A 17,879-nucleotide genomic window follows, 5' to 3' on the forward strand; every position below is an offset into this window, starting at 1 on the left:
AAAATGTGCTTAGGTGAACATCGGAGCACCTCAGACTCCACAGACTTAAGTGCTGTAAGAAAAAATTTCAGGAAAAATAGGCAGTATTGTATAGCTTTCCAATACTGGTTGTGTAGGGGTGAAGGATGGTTGAGAGAACACCACCACTTTATTTGACCACAAATGTAGGATGTATAATACAAATATTTTTCTATATCTTTAAATAGTAAAATGAGAAGGTGTAGTAAATATGAACTTAAGGACAGAATCAGGTCTAGATCCAAATAATTTATTTGCTGTCTAAACTACAAGCAGCATAAATATTGGCAAAAACGTTTCTGAAACAGGTACGTTCAATAATATATGTGAGATGTTGGTCAGCATTGCAATGTTTGGTAATACAAAGGATATTTGCTTTTAAATACTAGTTTTTAGATTTGCAATAAATTCTAAAATCTTTTTGTGGGGGCGAATTGCAACTGGCTAAGAGACACCACATTGCAAAACTTATAGATAAATTATCTAACCCCCAAATGAACAAAACCCTATACCGACACTGTTAGAGAGAAAAGATGATTAAATATTTCAAAAGCAACCGGGAGAACTGTCGCTTTTGCCGGAAGATGGCAGCAGCGAAACACGCTGTGCTGATGAGAGACTAATCCTGCAGATTGCCCTGCTCACTGCTCCTGGCTTTAGATTTATGGCAAACAGGATTTATGGCATAAAATACAAAACTAAATGACTGTTTTACTGGCTTCACTCTTAAGCAGCGCAATTAAAAATGTGTAACTGAACTCAACCGGACTCTTAAGCCAGATGAAATTGATTTCAGTGTGCTTTAATGATTGTCACCGAGTGAATGAATGGATTTTTCTGCTTCATTTGAAGTTTGTTGGAAAAAATGTGGTTGGAAAGTTTGGTTGGAACTGCAATGTCATATTGGCTTATATTTCATGTAGGAAAACTAAAACTCGAAATCAAAAAGAAAATAAAAATTTTTAAAAATGAATCAAAATTTCAGAAAGGAAAATCTTTAAAAAAAAGCTAACGAGAATTTTTAAAAGGAGAAGAGAGTGAAAAAGGGTGAGAAACAAAGCTAAGTGAACATACAAGGAACTGGGGAAGGGGAAGACACTCAATAAAGTATCTGGGTATGTTTATATCTGGGGTACACTACATCAACTCTATTCCCAGTAGAGTATTTGCTAACTTTGCGAACTCCCAACTAGTTTGAAAATTAGTTGGAGGAAAGCCACTCATGTACATGCAGGTTTCAAAATGCATCTTTTGAATTAAAGGCCTAGTGGATTTCCATAAGCCCACATCAAGTGAAGAGCTATCAGCTTCTATTACAAAATCATGCAAATATGGGAACATCAGCTTTGGAATTGAAATTTTTTTGTGCCATTTTCTGCTGTGTTAATTTCAGCTGGTCTGGTAAAACGAAACAGTAGACTTTTTAGAAGTCCGGCATAGCAAGTTTAGAAATGTAGATTCAGAAATTTAACAACACGCGAAGTTAAATAAAAAAATACAGAAAATGACATTAAATTAAAATACCTGTGAAAATTAATGAAGCCCTGATTCAAGCAGGAACATGCTAGGAAAACTGAATTTAAGCCTTGGCTTTTTGATATTTTTTCAACTTTTGTGGCCATATTATTGAAAGAAAATAGTTATCTGAGGATAAGAAAATAACTGATATTTCATGCAAAGAAGGAAACCAGTTTTCTTTTGTTTCTATATCCATGACAGCTTCATGTACAGCCTGTACAGTGTGTAGTCCAGTAGTCTTCATGGTGACAAGGGTTTTTCCATACCTACTGGGCACTTTTCTGCTTCCGGAAGAGATGCATGCTTGTGCTTGCTAGGGAGAAAAACCTTACTAACTGCATAAATCCCACTGCCTTCTCAAGATTAGAAGCACACTGCGCAGTGACGGCCGTGTCCCACCTGTGTCCCAGGGTGCAGGTCCTCTTCACTTGCCCCTCTTGCCACCATTCCTTCATACATGCAACTGTGGAGATAATGCATTCAAATTACTCAGGTTCAGTTTGCTCTCTACTACCAGGCAGGTTTTTTGAGTAAAACACAATAAGGTTGTATTTGGTCAAATGTAGGAGATACCCAGTTTAAGTTCTGATAGTTACAGATACTGGGATCACAGGTTAGATATTCTAGGTGAAACTTAAAACCAGGGTTCACTCTTTGAAATCAGACGAGCATTAGACTCCTACTAGGAACCCTTGGGCCTTTTAAGGAAGTGAGATGCTGGGTGATATTTTTTTCCCTGCTTTGTTCACTAATAAAATCAGATTTGTCTTTCTGCTTCTTCACAAAAAACATACCATTAACTTATGTCTTTCCTCTGCATCTCAGATTTACCCCTACTTCACTTGCATAATAAGTTGTAGCATACGTGTAGCTGAGTCAACAATATTTTGTTATCTCACATCATGAAAAGTAGTAGGTGTGCATACATTCAATTAAACTCAGATCTTTCCTGTGTTCTTTTCATAGAGCTCATATGTGTCATCTTTGGGGGGCATTATTAACCCAAGTGACGTATCTAGATACTTTAAGAGTCCTTCAGGATAAACTGCACACCCCCACCCCCAGTATTACAGCACATTACATGTTTTTAATTTAAAGTCTTTTTTAGCTACTGGTCTCAGAAAAAGATGTGCTGTCTGCAGTTGTGCAGATCTGTGACTCCCACTCTGGTCTCCACTCTCAGTCTTAGGAGTGGGCTGTGAGATAGTGATATAGAGCTCCTGCCTTCCATTTCCTCATGGAAGATAAAACAGTGAGGCAGCAGTCATTTAAAAAGGCAAATAAAATGTTAGCAGTTTCATATACTGAGGAGGAGGGGTGATAAACTGAAGAAATTAAAATCATATGTCCTTAACTGTCCTGAATCACAACTTAAACCATTACAATGAACTAATGCTAAAAATCCAATTGATACAACATTTTTCCTGAACTTCTGGCTCTTGGACATACCCTTGGGTTTTGTACCTAAATTTAAACTAACTTTTACTATAACTGAACATCACCAAGCTATTCTATTACATAAAACTTTTTTGCCCATATAGGGAATTTTCCAGAATCCAAAATACTTTTTTGGTAAGTTTTTTTCCCTAACAAAAAACTATTATGCTTCATTTTAGTGCGTCTTTCAGAATTTAAAGTCTGAGAGTGTGGTTTATTTCAGATATTTTTGTAATAATGAAATTCCAGTTTCTGAACGGCTTTTTCCCTATATATATCCCTATCACTGATATTTTTTCCCTGATAATAGTCTTTTCTGTGCTTGTAACAGCAGACCACAGATATTTTTACATAACATCTATACAATGAAAAGTTAAATTTAATAATTTATGAAATTTAAAAAATAATTAGCAGAAAAAATAATTAGCCTGATCAGACATCCTTCCTGATGCTGTTGCCAGAAAAAGCAGTGATTTGCACGTTACGGAGACCAAACTGTTCCTTCATCCTCTCTGTGAGCAGAGTCCTCCACACCATGGCACAATGTGACACATAGAGGAATTTCCTACATAATGTGATTGGAAGCAAGAAATGCATTTCCGAGTCATTAATTTGGTGCAGTCCATAACCACTGATTTTCTGAATTCAATTTCTTACTCCAAGCAATCTCCATCACACCTCACATCACTGGAAATGATCTCCAAATAGCAAAGGACAAAAAAAATTCTTGCATTAGCTTCTCCTGCAAGTGCTCTGTCAGGCAATTTTTTGGGGAAATGGCAGATTACGCAGGGAAAGCAGATGTTGCATTCTAGGGTTTTGTTTCCTTTGACCATATTTTTCATTGCAGTTATGACTTAATTTCACACATTTCCAGTGAAATTTTATTTGCAAAGTATGTGCTCAGTGTCTCTATTTAGCCATGACTCAAATGTTCTGGTGATCGTCTCATTAACATCCCTTTTTAATGATGTTTCATGGACACAATCCAGTAACATTGCTTCAGATAAAGAAACACATGAAAGCTGATGAAAACAAGGACATCTTAACTGTGAATTTTGTCAAACCACTTGTGACAAGTTATATAAAGTGTTTTTTTCTTTGTGTCCTTTTCCCTTAGAAGTATTTGGAATCTTACTAAAAATAATGCTAAACTGCTAAATCATTTCAAGGTTTTATAACTGCAGGGATAGAGGACAGAAAACTCTCCTTAGTTAGCAGTAGCTGCCAGAAGATGGATTCCTGAGGGACTCCATTGTTAGATGCTGATCAGAGGAAAAAGATATTCCAAGGGGAGAAACAAAGTTTTATTAATTCACAGTTTACCTGGAAGAATGGGATAGGGGACACCTTGGCAAAGCATGGAACAGCAAAAACAGCTGATCGGTATCATTAAAACATCTGCTCCATATGGAGGGACCACAACATCCCTTTTCAGTCTTCTCTTTTCTAGACTAAGCAAACTTAACTTTTGAACCTGTCTCAGGGGGACATGTTTCCAGACTCTTGTCCTTCCCTTCTGAACTGTCCAGTTTGTCTGCATTTCTCTCAAAACAATAATGCTCAAAGTATAGAGAGGAATATCCTGCAGAGTGGAGAGGACTATTGCTCAGACGTGACATACAACATTTCTGCTAATGTAACTGCACCGTATTGCTCGCTCGCCTTCAGTTTGTGGCTTGTTTAGGACAAAGCAGAACCTTTTCTGCAGAGCTGTTCTGTGCTGTATTCTGCTTTCCTATATACTTTCCTGAATGGCAAAGCACTGAACATTATTAAATTGATTGTTTGACTTCAAACTACCTCTCCAGTTTGTTATGATCATCAACAATTTTGAGGTCTTTGTCAGCCCTCTTTCATCTGGGCATGCACACAGACTTTTAACGTACACTTTCCTCCTTCATACACCTGATGACTTTTTAGACAAGAACCAAACACAAGATAGAATCAGCTTGATATGTCCTTCTGGTTTAACACAGGCGGGCTGATAGTTGCTTGCGAAGTATATTTTTTTCAAACATGTATGCCAGTTTCACCTAATCACTCAAGTGTTCAGTAAACTAGTGCAGCCTATACTAGTACAGACCTTTTTGTTTCAATAGAGTGATTATTGTCATGGCTAGCTGCACCTCTCATTGCTCTCATGACTCTGTAATGTCTGCCGGCTTTTTTGTCACAATTCTGCTCTGTCTTCACACGATTCTCCCATACCTAGAAAGCACTGCAACGTTAATCATACGCAGCACATACTTACGCAGCCTGTGCGGCTAGGCTCTGTACGTAAAGCTTTTCTTTCACAAACATCACAGGATCAAGCACCTTTTTAAACAAAGGTGTAGTTTAATGTTGGCACCAAGGGTAAACCATGAGAGAAGAAGGAAAAATAGTAAAAAAAAAAATATATTGTTTATATACATGTTTATTTTATTCTCCATATCACCTGAGCCAAATATACTATTTTCGCTGCAGCTGCTTTGGAATACCAAATTTGTTACTGCAGCTCACCTGGAGCTGTTTTCTCCACTACGCCAGAAATTAACACCCCCTCCAGTCTCTTGGAGTTACTTCACGTGGAGCTGCCCCCTAGCCTGGTTCTGTCAAAAGGCCTAGTTTAGTAGAAACACCTTTTACACTCAAATCATAATGAGAGAACAGGGATAAGTAGCAATCACACATGCAGGTGTCCTGGCACATCTGGAGGGACAGTAAAGTCTGGCAGCAGAACCCAAGCCAGCCAGCTGGCTAGGGGATGGAGACCAATCCCCAAAGACCCTTCTTTCAGATCTGCTGCTGCCAGAATGGATGTGACCTGAAGCCATTTTTTTTTGCGCTTTTTTTTTTTGAGTCACAGCAGTCCCATTGTTTTTGGAAAGAACAGTCGTACACAAAAACCAGAGCAGTCCCACTTCAGCTACAAATTACATTGGGATCTTGCTCTGCTCTGTCCTACATCAGACCAGCTCCTGGCTGCCTTTGAGAGAACAAAGTTGGCCAAACTCATCTTCCTAAAAAGATCCGTCTGGTATTTAAAAAAGAATGGTGTAACAATTAAAGCTGAAGAAAGAAGAAATAAAACCTGATATATTCTGTCCTTCTTTTCTAATGTGAAAACTGCCGGGAAAATTTAAGAGGAAAAAAGAAGTGTAAAACTGCTTACTTCTTCAGAAAGAGATCTAATTCCTGCTAACATTTCCACAGTTGCATATGTTTGCTCTTTCTGTCTGCTTTGGCAGCAAAAGACATGGAAGAGGGTTGTGTTTTTTTACAAGTATAAGGAATGTTTCTGTCCTTTTGACCTTAGTCTGCAAGTGCACATACAGGGGAATGAGTTAAACGTTTTCAAGGAGTAATTTTGTGTGTGTGTATGTCATATGCTGACATACTCATGCTGTCAGCAAAAGCAAAATACACAACTAAATGGAAGAACAAGTAGGCTCTTAGGAAATACATGGTAAACTGCACACAAAAAGAAGACGTCTGTTCCTAGAGGTCTCTGTTGTCAGTGCGCAAAGGAAACCACACTTCCAAAACTGTCCGCTCTGTCTCTGCAGAGGGGACAAGGACACCTCCATTTCCTCTTCCTCTGCTTCTGGCAGCTTGAAGAAGTGATCTGCTCTGCCCTGCCGCGTTCCTGCCTTCCAGCAGCAACTAGAACCTGTGAACCTCTGTCCATTTTGTTTGCTGACTTCTTACCCAGCTCAGTCAAATTGTGACATTAACCTAATGTATGAAATGGCCGGTTCTTCATTAAGTGTAAGAGCTCCTGTTTTGACTTGCTTTGGTGTATAACACTTTGTTGACTACTGCTGTCCCACTTTTTGCTCTGTGCTGTTTTCATTACTCTACCGTGTCTTCCTCCATCCACCCATCTGTTCCTGGGGCCTTTGTCCTTCTCTGTTGGAAATCTCATTTGTTCCCCTTCCCATGATGTGATGACAAATGAAAAATGTGTATTCCCCCAAATCCATGTATTCATTTTTTATTGCATTAGGGCTTTAATAAACTGAGAATGACAGAACTCCTGAAGAACATATTTTTATTTTTAATTAAATATTTTAATTTAGTATTTTAAGCCACTAACTGTTGTTTTAATAGAAAGCTGTACTTCTTACAACAGCAGCTATTTTATTCCATACTTTTATGTATGGGTAGCAATAATATCTACATCTCGGGCAGATTTCTTAATTGAGTTCTGAAGGCTTCTGTGGGGATTATGCAAACAATTTTAATCTGTCAGGTGGGGCTCTGACACACGGTGCCCAACTACATGATGACCTGATTGGCCTAGATCTTGATAGCTTGTAAATCAGTCCTTCATCTGAGCCTCACATCACGGCTGAAAGTAGCACAAGGACAATCTTACCTGCATAGCTGCAGCTCTCCAGGCTGCCAGCCTGGGTGGGAACTAGAATACAAATGTTTCACTATGTTGTGCTGCTGATAACAGGGGGTAGACAAAATGAAGCCGTTTTTAGCCTGACTTGATATGGTTTTCCTGCATTAATCTCTTGAAAGTTTATGGAAACCCCACCTCCTCCCATGTAGAGATAGATGAAATGACATTACTTCTTACTGTATCTGGAACGACATTTGATAAAATTGTATACAGTATATTTACCAACAGTTAAGTGGGTGCTTTTCAGCTGAAGGGGGAAAAAGGACCTGGTTTCTTTTTCACTTTCATATGAACTGAAGTTACAGACAGTCCCTAGGAGTCAGAGCACTGTACTACAGAAATCCTGTCCAAAAGAGGGGCTAGCTGGTCAAAACAAGAACAAGTTTTAAAATAGAGCTGGATCCATCCATAAAGGGCATTCTTTGGGTGCATTTTTTGTATGGAGGACCATATGACTGCTGCTAATAGCAGAGCGAGAGGTGTGATGAACTTGGAGACCTTTTCAACTCAGTGTTTCCTAAAAAGACTTTAAAGTGTTTCTCTCTTTCCCTCAAAAGCCAATGATCGCTCAAGAGCTTGTAACACAATATCCCAAAATCAAGAAAAAGAAAAATCAAGTCACCCGAACAAGATCTGTCAATAGTATTAAAAATTGCCCCCCCCCTTTTCCCCCATAATTTATTCATTAATTGACATGTAGAAAAAAAAGACATAGGGAGACCTCAGTGCTAATGGCATCTCTAAGGGTTTCCTGCCTCCTGTCTCTGGCAGCTTGCTTCTCTCTGTTCAGATCTCTCGCTCTGCCATACCAACACAACTGGAAACTATATCAATGTACTGATCTATCTTAAAAAATAATCCACATTTTCCCTTGGAATATTCTTAAGATTAATCAGTTCCTGGGCTAATATTACTATGTAAATGGGTGCTGCCTGTAGTGGTGAATATCCAGACAAAGTGTAGATATCTGGTTTCTTTATGTCATGAGATTTCTCTTCCATTTATATGGAAATACATGTGAAAGTAGCACATCAGGGTAGTTCCTGTCTTGAGATTACACATAACAGCAATCCAACCCTTTGCTTGGCAGTGGATCTGTCTGATCCAAACTCTGTTTTTGCAGGACACCATGACAAATTTCTAACACTTCTTTTGCAAGGAATATGAGTACCTACTGTAGAGTTACTAAATCTCAAGCAGAAATGATCTTTGCTCTCCAAAGCTTTTTAAGTCCTCTGGATAGAATTGCTACGGTGTTGGTAAGGCCCAACAGAGGTTTGTATTTCAGTGCTTACTACTTATCTCAAACTATGATGTGGTTCTTTGGTGGAGACAAATACGCATGAGGAGAAATTGTCCTGTGGCCATTGTCCTGTGCACTTCAGCGGTGACCATTCAAGGCTGAACTGAGCCCAGGAAAGAGTTCCAAGTATTTACATTAGCAAAATCCCAGAGGAAAATTTTGCAGGTGTTCTTCTAAGACAAGGAAATGAAAACAAAAGCAAAAATCACAGCATCACTTTGATCCAAACCAAGATGATTTATCCTAATTTAGTGCAGTTAGCATAAAGGGTCTGTTGTATACCTCAGATATTATCTAAACCCTAAACCCAGATATTACCTATAAATATCGAAATTGGTTGCCTAAAGAAAGTGAATCTTTTCCAGTGTAGCCTAGGCAGAAGAGGAAGGTGCATTTTGGAGAGAGGCAATATGAGTCAAGGGTACTTTATAAGGTTACACTTTTAAAAAGAATGCAATAATTGCTTTCTAAATATTTCTGTCATCTCTGAAAGTACTTGGAAAAACAGAAGATGTGTGGGGGTACTTTGTTCAAATTGAAAATAAATACAAAAACGTCTTTCTTCTTAGAAATAAAAGTTCTCATGAAGGTTTTGTTGTCAACTAATGATCAGTATGTCGTTCCCTAGGCTTCAGTGGAACCATGCATGTGCTGTAAGAGACTAATCACTAATATAAATAACTGTTGCTGTGCATAAAGCTGCATTTTGCCCATGTTGTATGTTGTCTGCGGTGGCAGGTGGCGGGCAAGAAGTATTATTCCTCCTTGAACAGCCATGACAAGAAGTTTAGTCTTTACGATTTATGGAAGAGCAAGGAAAGATAATTTTCACCCTGTGAAAACCCAACATTTCCGAGGAGTAACCTTATAGAGTTCAGATCAACTCAGTGGAGTCTGGTGAACTGGCCTCTCATTTCTGTGGAGATACAGGTTGTTTACTGGAGGCACCTGCTTCCAGTTGTTCAGGATATTGGTCCCTTTTTTTTACAGAATGACAATGTAAGCCCTGCTGTGCCCGGCATTTTGCTGTTGTTCAGGGACTTTTAGAGCAAAAGATAAAACAGGGTTTTTTTTTTCACCTAGCAATAGGAGCTAGACAAGGTTTCATCTGAAGTATAATGCAACAATTCCTCACATTTCATCATTGCTCTCAAAGTTTCAGGCACAGGTTTAGTCTGTAGACTCATAAGCAAGGACTTCCTTTTGCAAAGAATTTAATGGGAAAAATCCACATTCTTCAGCCTTTTTTTTGGTAATTTTAGTCTTGCTGCAAAGAGGTGGAACTTGACTGTTTTGTTTTTCGACCTTTGGAGAAAAATCTTTTGGTTTTTTTCGACCTTTTTGGGGAATTCTGTTCCTTTTTTCTTGAAGTTCAGTTGATCACAAATCACTTGATCAGGCATAGCTTTCCAATGGCAGTAGCACATTAAATATTTTCAAGAGATAAAGCAAATCAAAATCCTGAACTTTGTTGGTGGTTGAATTTATACTTCAATTACACTTAAGAATTTTACAAGTAATTCCCATATAAATAAAGAAAAAAACTTAAACTCAATTGACCAACACCTGGGACTGGCTCAAAATTAAGATCTCTATATTACAGCCTCTGTTAACTGCTTTCAACACCACTCCAAAACAAATTTCACAGTAGAGCATTGTAGTATTCACAGATTTGCAATAAACCCACAGGAGCACTGGCTGTTGTTTGTATGTGGTACAGAAATGACACCAGCACCACATCAATAACTGTGCTATACAATCAGTGCACTTTTTCATTTGTGGATTTATGAGTAATGCCATTGCCCTTGAGGCCTAAATCTCTTATTTCCACTTGTGACCTGGGTTATGCTCAGCCTGATCAGTCATTTCAAATTTCCTCTTTTGTGTTGGCTTTTATTGACAGCTAATGACCTTCAAAGCCGATGCTGGCAACTGATGCTCAGCTGGTTCTTTTTAATAAGGCCACGTTAACAAATGAGTCCATGATTCCTGCTAGGCCTTTGAACTCTTACAAATTTACTTATTCTGCTGCTTGCTGCCAGTGTTATTTCAGAGGCTACAGTCTGCAGATGCTGGATTGAGATTGGGTTCTGTAGATGCGCATCTATACAAAAAAAAAGAAGACTAAATTCTCCCTAGCACAGTTTTGTAATTAAAATACCAAGCAAATATAGAATACTATCTTATTATTAATCAGAATGATTTAGAAAATTGGTCCAAACTGAATGTTGTCCAAACTAAATATAAAATGTGAGGATTGGTTCCTGGTTCCTGTTACCCAGGGTGTGTTCTTTCTGTGAAGCATGTGAAGTGCTTTGGGAAATCTGTGGTAGGACACAGATAGGAATTTTTGTGCCCAGCAGTCCCTGGAGAGTTGCCAGTGCCGCGATGTCTCTGGAGGAGGCAGAGGAAACAGTCCAGCTTTGCCCTGGGCAATACAACGAAAAAAAATGAGGCTTCCCGGTGTTATTTCTGGTACCCTCATTCAGCAGTCTGGAGCAGCTGAGGTCCCTCCAAGTCCTGGCTGAGGGCAAGTGTGTTCATCCCCATGGTGCAGTGCACATGCCGTTGGGTCACCAGTTGGGTACAGGGTTGGCATGGGGATAAAGCTCAGTTGCTGGGGATGGGCAGTGCAGGTGCAATGTGATAAGCAGGTTGCAAGGGGATGGTGTGCATGTAGGGGAGGTGAAACCATGTATTTACGCTGTTAACTTTTTGCTGCTTGTAGGAACATCTTTCTAACCTTAGAATTCACACCTGGTTAAACGCAAACACATTTTCGTGTCCCTGTCCCTCACCCACAAGCTTCCTTCCCCCTGACCCCCATCCCCCGAAAGTGAAGGGCCAAAGTCAAAATGAAGTTGCCAGAGTTTTTTATAGATGTAAGGCAATAAATATTTCCTTACTCTCTTGAGGAATGATAAGCTTTTCCAGGTAAATTTAGAGTAAGAACAAGAAAAAAACATCATGGTAGATATACATCCTGAAAACTTGAACCCAAACTGTTAATGTTCAACTAAAATGATAGGCAACTGAAAACAGTGTCAGTTTATATACAATGGCTGTATGTAATGCCATTACATAAAGGGCAGTATCAAGCAGGCTAGCATAGGTAGACCTAACAACACTACAATAGCTAAGATAGATTCTTATTGCTGTGTTTGTTGAAAACTACGCACCTTTTCCGTAGTCATGTCTTTTTTAGCTTTCTTTCAACTTGGAAATGAAAGCATAGGTGTGGCAAAGTTACTGTTGCAGCTGCATACATGCCTTGACTGCAGAAGTACAGGCAATTATTTTTTCATTAATACTAGTCATAGGGAGAGAAAGAAAAATGTGCTTTGTAATAATCCCTAAAGCAACTACTTCAATTTGGAAGTGGTAGGATTACTGAAGAGATTAACTTCCAACAGAAATATAATCTTGTGCACACTTTTCTTATTTCAAAACACTCAAAAGATGATTTTGCCTGTCCCTCGTAGAACTTGCAGTGTTTCTTCCTGCAGTTATCAGAGGATAACTGAGATGGGTGATGAACTATTAGAAACTGAAAAATGCTATATAAAATTCAGGCCAATTTTAGTGGCATCATAGAAATGAAAAACTATTTCTCCATATTTTAAAATTAACATGAATCTGAATGATTCTGTATTTCCTTGGCAACATATCATACATTTAGACACATTCATTACTAAGATGGACAGTTATTGTTCACACAGACTAGGGCATTCATTGGAAAAGAAACATGGAATGTAATTCCAACGTGCTGTCTTGATGGGCTGCTACTGTAAAATAGGGCTATTCTCACAACATCACAAGCAAATCTATTGCCTATCTTCAGCTTTTTCTTACATAAAACATGTCAAAACTGTTTTATGTCTGCTATAATGCCAGATGGATTGACCTGAAAAGGAAGGGAAGAAGGAGTGAGGTGGCTGAAAGTGTATCATGGAACAACTAATGAGACATCTCTGGTTTAAGGTTGTTAATGTTGTTCCTGCATGCAGTGAAGGGCAGTGCTTCAGGGAGTCTCCAAAGTCTTCTGATGGAAATGAAGGTATGGATCCAGTTCCTTTGCTATAACTATATGGGGCGCAGAAATAAGACTGTTAGAAGACACACTTGCTGACTGTGATTTGTATCGTCCCAAGGTATTAATTTGGGCCCTCCTGAAGTTCCTGTAACTCATACCAGTTGTCAGTAATCTAATTTTGATAAATCAGGGTATGTCCCTAGCATGCATATCTGTCATAATTCTTCTTATGCCAGACTGGGGCCTCCTAAGACAACTCTGAGAGCAGTATTTTTCTGTAAGCCATGGCAGCTCTCCTGCATTTTGCCTTGAATGTCTTGTCTCTGCAAAGATTCTGTGATTTGTTGTCTTTCACCCTGTTACCTCACATTCAATATTACCCTGTAGATGTGAAGAAATGCAGCAAGTACTGACTGGGTTACATTGGGTTATGTAAATATATATCATGTTGGGTTTTAGCCCCATAATTTATATGTTTCAAAAGAGTAAGTGCTTTTGAAATACTCCCTGGGAACATCAGCAGAATCTGCGATGAATTGGGGCGGAGGGGGTGTCACTCTTTTTCATCCTAGCACCTGCTTTTACGTAATTGAAGAGCACGTCACTTGTAGGGCTGCATCTCAGCTCACCTTTCGGTATCGGTGGGAAAGAATGGGCAGGTGTAGCACTGTGTGGCTGTTGAGGACCATCAAGCCATGATTTTAGCAGCGGCAGTGAAGATAGGCAGTGTAGTGGAGGGATGATCTCGAGATCACCCTAGACCTCTGGAACATCACAGTCTGCCTTCCTGAGTTCTGTTCTCCCCATTTGTAAAATAAAAATGACATCCACCTGCCCACCTTTACCTTACTCCGTGCTGTGAAGTGGAAGCTGTTAAGATAGCAAGAGTAATGAGTTCCACACAGTGTTATCACTGTATGTATTGTATGTATGCTCACGGCTTCTGTTTGTAGTTTTGTCATTTTGTAGTTCTTGTATACGTATCTACACAGAACCCGGTGTCAATTAAAAGATCAAGTAAATATGTCCCCTTCCCACTTATTTTTTTTAGCATCAGATCTCCTCATCTTCAGTTTTCATGCTGAAGTATTTTCATCTAAAAGCTGCATTGCATTTTTACATAGCATTAGGGTACAGTGGTAAGACTGCAAATTGCGAAAAGAGACACCCAAATACATCATGTCACAGTAAGAAATCCCTTAGGTGTGTTCCAGAATCATATCGATTCCTTGAAATAAAAAAAAAGAGAATAGATTTCTCGAAAAACAAGGAAGAACCTGAAAGTCTGAATGGCAGGATATATTTGCAGTACAGATGGTATTAAAATATTTCATCTTTTCAACCTCTAGGGGGGACTATGTTTTCAGTGAACCTGTCTGTGCAGAATTTTCTTAATCTGTGGCAGGCTGTTCAGACTGTTGCTAATGCTAGCTGGAGCGAGTCAAGTGATTCTTGATTGGTGTATGAGTTATTCCTGGGGGGAAAATAGCCCGTGTCTGAAATGACCTTAGTCCTAAAGGGCCAGTCTGAAATCCCTGCTCTCCCTGCAGTCCGCGGGCATTCTGCCTGCTACTGATTCACAACTGCAGGATTTGTTCCAATTAAAAAAGCATTTATGTAGCTGAGAAAAATAATGTCTGTGGAGAAATGTTGGATTTATAGCTATGGAAAATACTGTAAGTGAACTAATGATGAGGTGGATTAAGTGACATTTTGAATTGGGATTAACAAGTACATGCTCATGCATAACTTTCTGGCTGAGAAAAATAAATCAGTCACAGGCTGGGATTCTTCTTTATAAAACTGCTTTGGGTGAAGAGGAACAACTGAAATGTTCATGACACTTTGGGCCCGCAGAGACACTGTGATTCCCAGAAGGCTGAATGCAATTGCTTGGGCGAGTAAGGACCACATACTGCGGGCCAGATCTTTGTCTGAAAGCATCAAAATTGGTCTCTATGCTACTACTGCTACCCAGTGCTGGTTAGATGCCTTTTATTTCTTTTTCCCCTTGTGCTGGCCCTACTTCTCCCACTCGTATTCATTCCCAGCAGTACTTTACCTCACAAGGCGCAGCCAGTGTGAAGGGATGGCAGCCCTGTGATTTATGGGCTTACTATCTCTTCCGTTCTGTTTACACATCTCAAATAAGATGGCTAGGAGAGTATGGAGCTCACACGTAAAATGAAAAAGATATTTTGGCGGGGGAAGGAGGGAATCAAGAGAGATCTGTCCAGATTTCAGTGTTGTAAACACATCTGTAGGGTCACCATAAAGCAGTGACTACAAAGGTCAGCGTTTCAAAATGTGTCTTAAGAAAATGTTTTTGCAAGCTTTGTGGTGAAGATGGCTGGCGTGTTGTATATTGTAACATTCTGCTTAATCTCCAGTATGTTATATGGAGTCATTTACAACAAAAAATGCCTGACATAACTTACAGTACAGGAACATACAAAACCAGCTTCACCAGGGTGGATGTTTATGTAATCTTCAAGAGCACTCTGAAGTTCGATTCAGTAATCAAATAAAACTACGTGAGAGGCACATTTCTCAGAGACGCTACCCATCCTTGAATTTCTAAGCTTCTTTATTTTACTGATCCCCATGAGATACACGCTCCTGAAAAAAAGATTTTTTTTGACGACTATTTCTGTACGTCACGTTATCTGCTGTCTTTATTCCACTTCTCGGTTGTAATTGCACTAGCGTTTCCAGCTCTCTTTTCTTTTTAATCGAGGCATTTTGAAGGTGAGCAGATGGTCGCCCCAGGAGCGCAGCGTTCCCATTCATAGACAGCACAGCGAAGGCAGCAACAAAAGTAAGTTTACACAGACTGCCCTGACAACGACCTCTGTGCTGAACTATACAAACCCCTTCTGTAAAGCCGGGAGCAGCTCACTCACCTTTCGAATGCAAACCTGGCACTCTCTGAGTAACCATAAAACATCAAACCATGCAGCCCTGCCCTGGGTTTGAGGATGCGTGCTGTTACGGGGCACAGAAAACTCCACAGAGAGCTATCCTTCACGATTTTGCTGTCAAAAAACATCAGGTATTCCAAAGCCTCTTTCACAAAACATTTTGCACATTTCGCATTGACTTTATTCTTTTTTCCAGAACAGGAGTGTCCATTTTAAGTGGACATTAACAAAATCTTAAGCATAGCAGCTTTATGGCCAGTAAGTAGAGCTGATCAGGGATGCATTTAACATGGTCTGACCAGTGAGGTCAAGGTAATTCAGAAAGTTGTTTTCCTTTTTTTTTCCCCCAAGAAAATAATCTCAGAATGGGACTTGTCTCCTTCACTGGGGAAACCTTTGCTCGGGATACGAAATTGTGTCTCTGAGACACAGCGAGTGGGAAGCGACAGAAAATCACATCTGGGGCTCCTTGGCATGGGGATCTCTGAAAGACCCCGGAGGGATACAGGCAGGGGTCTGGGATCCAGTGCCGGATCCCCCATAGGGTTACGGGAGGATGCTGTCCCTGAGCACGGGCACCTTTCGGGGGGAGGAGATGGGGTCCGGGCAGCCCTGCTGGTATACTGCCGCTGCTGCATCCCCCAGTGCTGACGCTGCAACCCCCCCCTTCCCCAAAACCCCCAGCCCTGCCGACCACCGACCCCTGAGTCCACGGGGACGGTGTGTCAAATGCTTCCCATACGCAGTAAAGTGCAGCTAAAGCAACCCAAAAAAATATTTTAAAAAATTAAAGTGCCGTGGGATCCCTCACTCCGCGACCCCGGGGAGTCGCTCGGCGGGTCGGGCAGCAGCCGAGCGGGCGGACAGATGTACAGACGTCCGTCCGTAAGTGTTCTGTCTGTGACACGGACATTCCCCAACCCCCCCCCTTTCCCGCCCGCCCCGCGGTGCCGGCAGCCTCGGTGCCCGCAGCCCTGGCCGTCGGGAGAGGTGTGCGGGCGGGCGGGGGCGCGGAGGGGGCGGGCGGGGCGGGCGGGAGCGGCCGGGCCGGCTCCTCCCTGCGCACAAACCCGGCCGCGCCGCGCCGCGCCTGCGGAGGGACAGCCGCCGCCGCTCCCGCGCTACTTAAGCGGGGAGGGCGCAGCCCGGCAGCCCCGGCCGGGGGCGGGGGGGAGGGGAGGCAAAATAATAATAATAACAATAATAATAATATCTATAAGAAAAGCAGAGCTGAGATGCTCCGTCCGTAACCCGCCGGCTGGGGCAGGTTGTGAATTCGCCAAACACCTGAGAAATAAAGCACGACCGAACAATTTCGAGGCGGGCGGGGAAAGGAGGAGGAGGGTGGTGGTAGTAGTAGTATTAGCAGCAGCAGTAGTAGTAGTAGTAGTAGTAGTGGTGGTGGTGGTCGGGGGGAGCGAAGCACAAAAGTTTTGCCGGAGCCGGGGCGGCTGCGGGGGGGGGCGGGCGCGATGCCGCCCTGGCTGCTGGGCAGCCTCTGCTGCTGCCTGCTGGCGGCGCGGGCGGCGCTGGGCGGCGGCTCCGCGGGCGCGGAGGCGGCGGAGGAGGAGAAGCTGATCCGGGTGCTGGTGCTGCTGCCGCAGGACGACGCCTACCTCTTCTCGCTGGGGCGGGTGCGTCCGGCCATCGAGTACGCGGTGCGGAGCCTGCGGGAGAGCGGCGGCGGGTTGCCCCCCGGCTACTCCTTCCAGCTCACCTACGAGGACTCGGCCTGCGGCAACCGCGCCCTCTTCAGCCTGGTGGACATGGTGGCCCTGCAGCGCCGGCGCCCCGACCTGCTGCTGGGGCCCGTCTGCGAGTACGCGGCGGCGCCGGTGGCGCGGCTGGCGGCCCACTGGGACGTCCCCATGCTGTCGGCGGGGGCGCTGGCCGCCGGCTTCGGCGCCAAGGGCGGCGAGTACTCGCACCTCACCCGCGTCGCCCCCGCCTACGCCAAGATGGGCGAGATGCTGCTGGCCCTCTTCCGCCATCACCAGTGGAGCCGGGCCACGCTGCTCTACAGCGACAGCAACCCCGAGCGCAGCTGCTACTTCGCCATGGAGGGCGTCCATGTGGTCTTCCAGGAGGAGGCCTTCCACATGGCCGTGCACAGCTTCGACGAGAGCAGCCGCCACCTCGACCTCGACGACGTCGTCCGCACCCTCCAGACCGGCGAGAGGGGTGAGTAGCGGCGGGGCGGCCGGCTCGGCTCCTCGGCGGCGTCCGGTGGTGGCTGGGGCGATGGGAGCACCG

General features: G+C 42.4%; 1 protein-coding gene across 2 annotated transcripts in view; it reads left to right on the plus strand.

Moving 5' to 3' along the window:
* The first annotated feature begins 17,074 nt into the window (after nucleotides 1–17,074).
* Nucleotides 17,075–17,879, plus strand: part of NPR3 (natriuretic peptide receptor 3) — a 50,014-nt gene continuing 49,209 nt past the window's right edge. The window contains exon 1 of one of the 2 annotated variants that reach the window (XM_054185214.1): nucleotides 17,075–17,807. In XM_054185214.1, the coding sequence (XP_054041189.1) occupies nucleotides 17,099–17,807 (709 nt within the window). In that variant the 5' untranslated portion in view covers nucleotides 17,075–17,098. The remainder of the gene's footprint in view (nucleotides 17,808–17,879) is intronic. The other variant, XM_054185213.1, reaches the window with a different exon arrangement.

Source organism: Rissa tridactyla, chromosome Z (genome assembly GCF_028500815.1).
Source record: "Rissa tridactyla isolate bRisTri1 chromosome Z, bRisTri1.patW.cur.20221130, whole genome shotgun sequence".
NCBI classification, from domain to species: domain Eukaryota; kingdom Metazoa; phylum Chordata; class Aves; order Charadriiformes; family Laridae; genus Rissa; species Rissa tridactyla.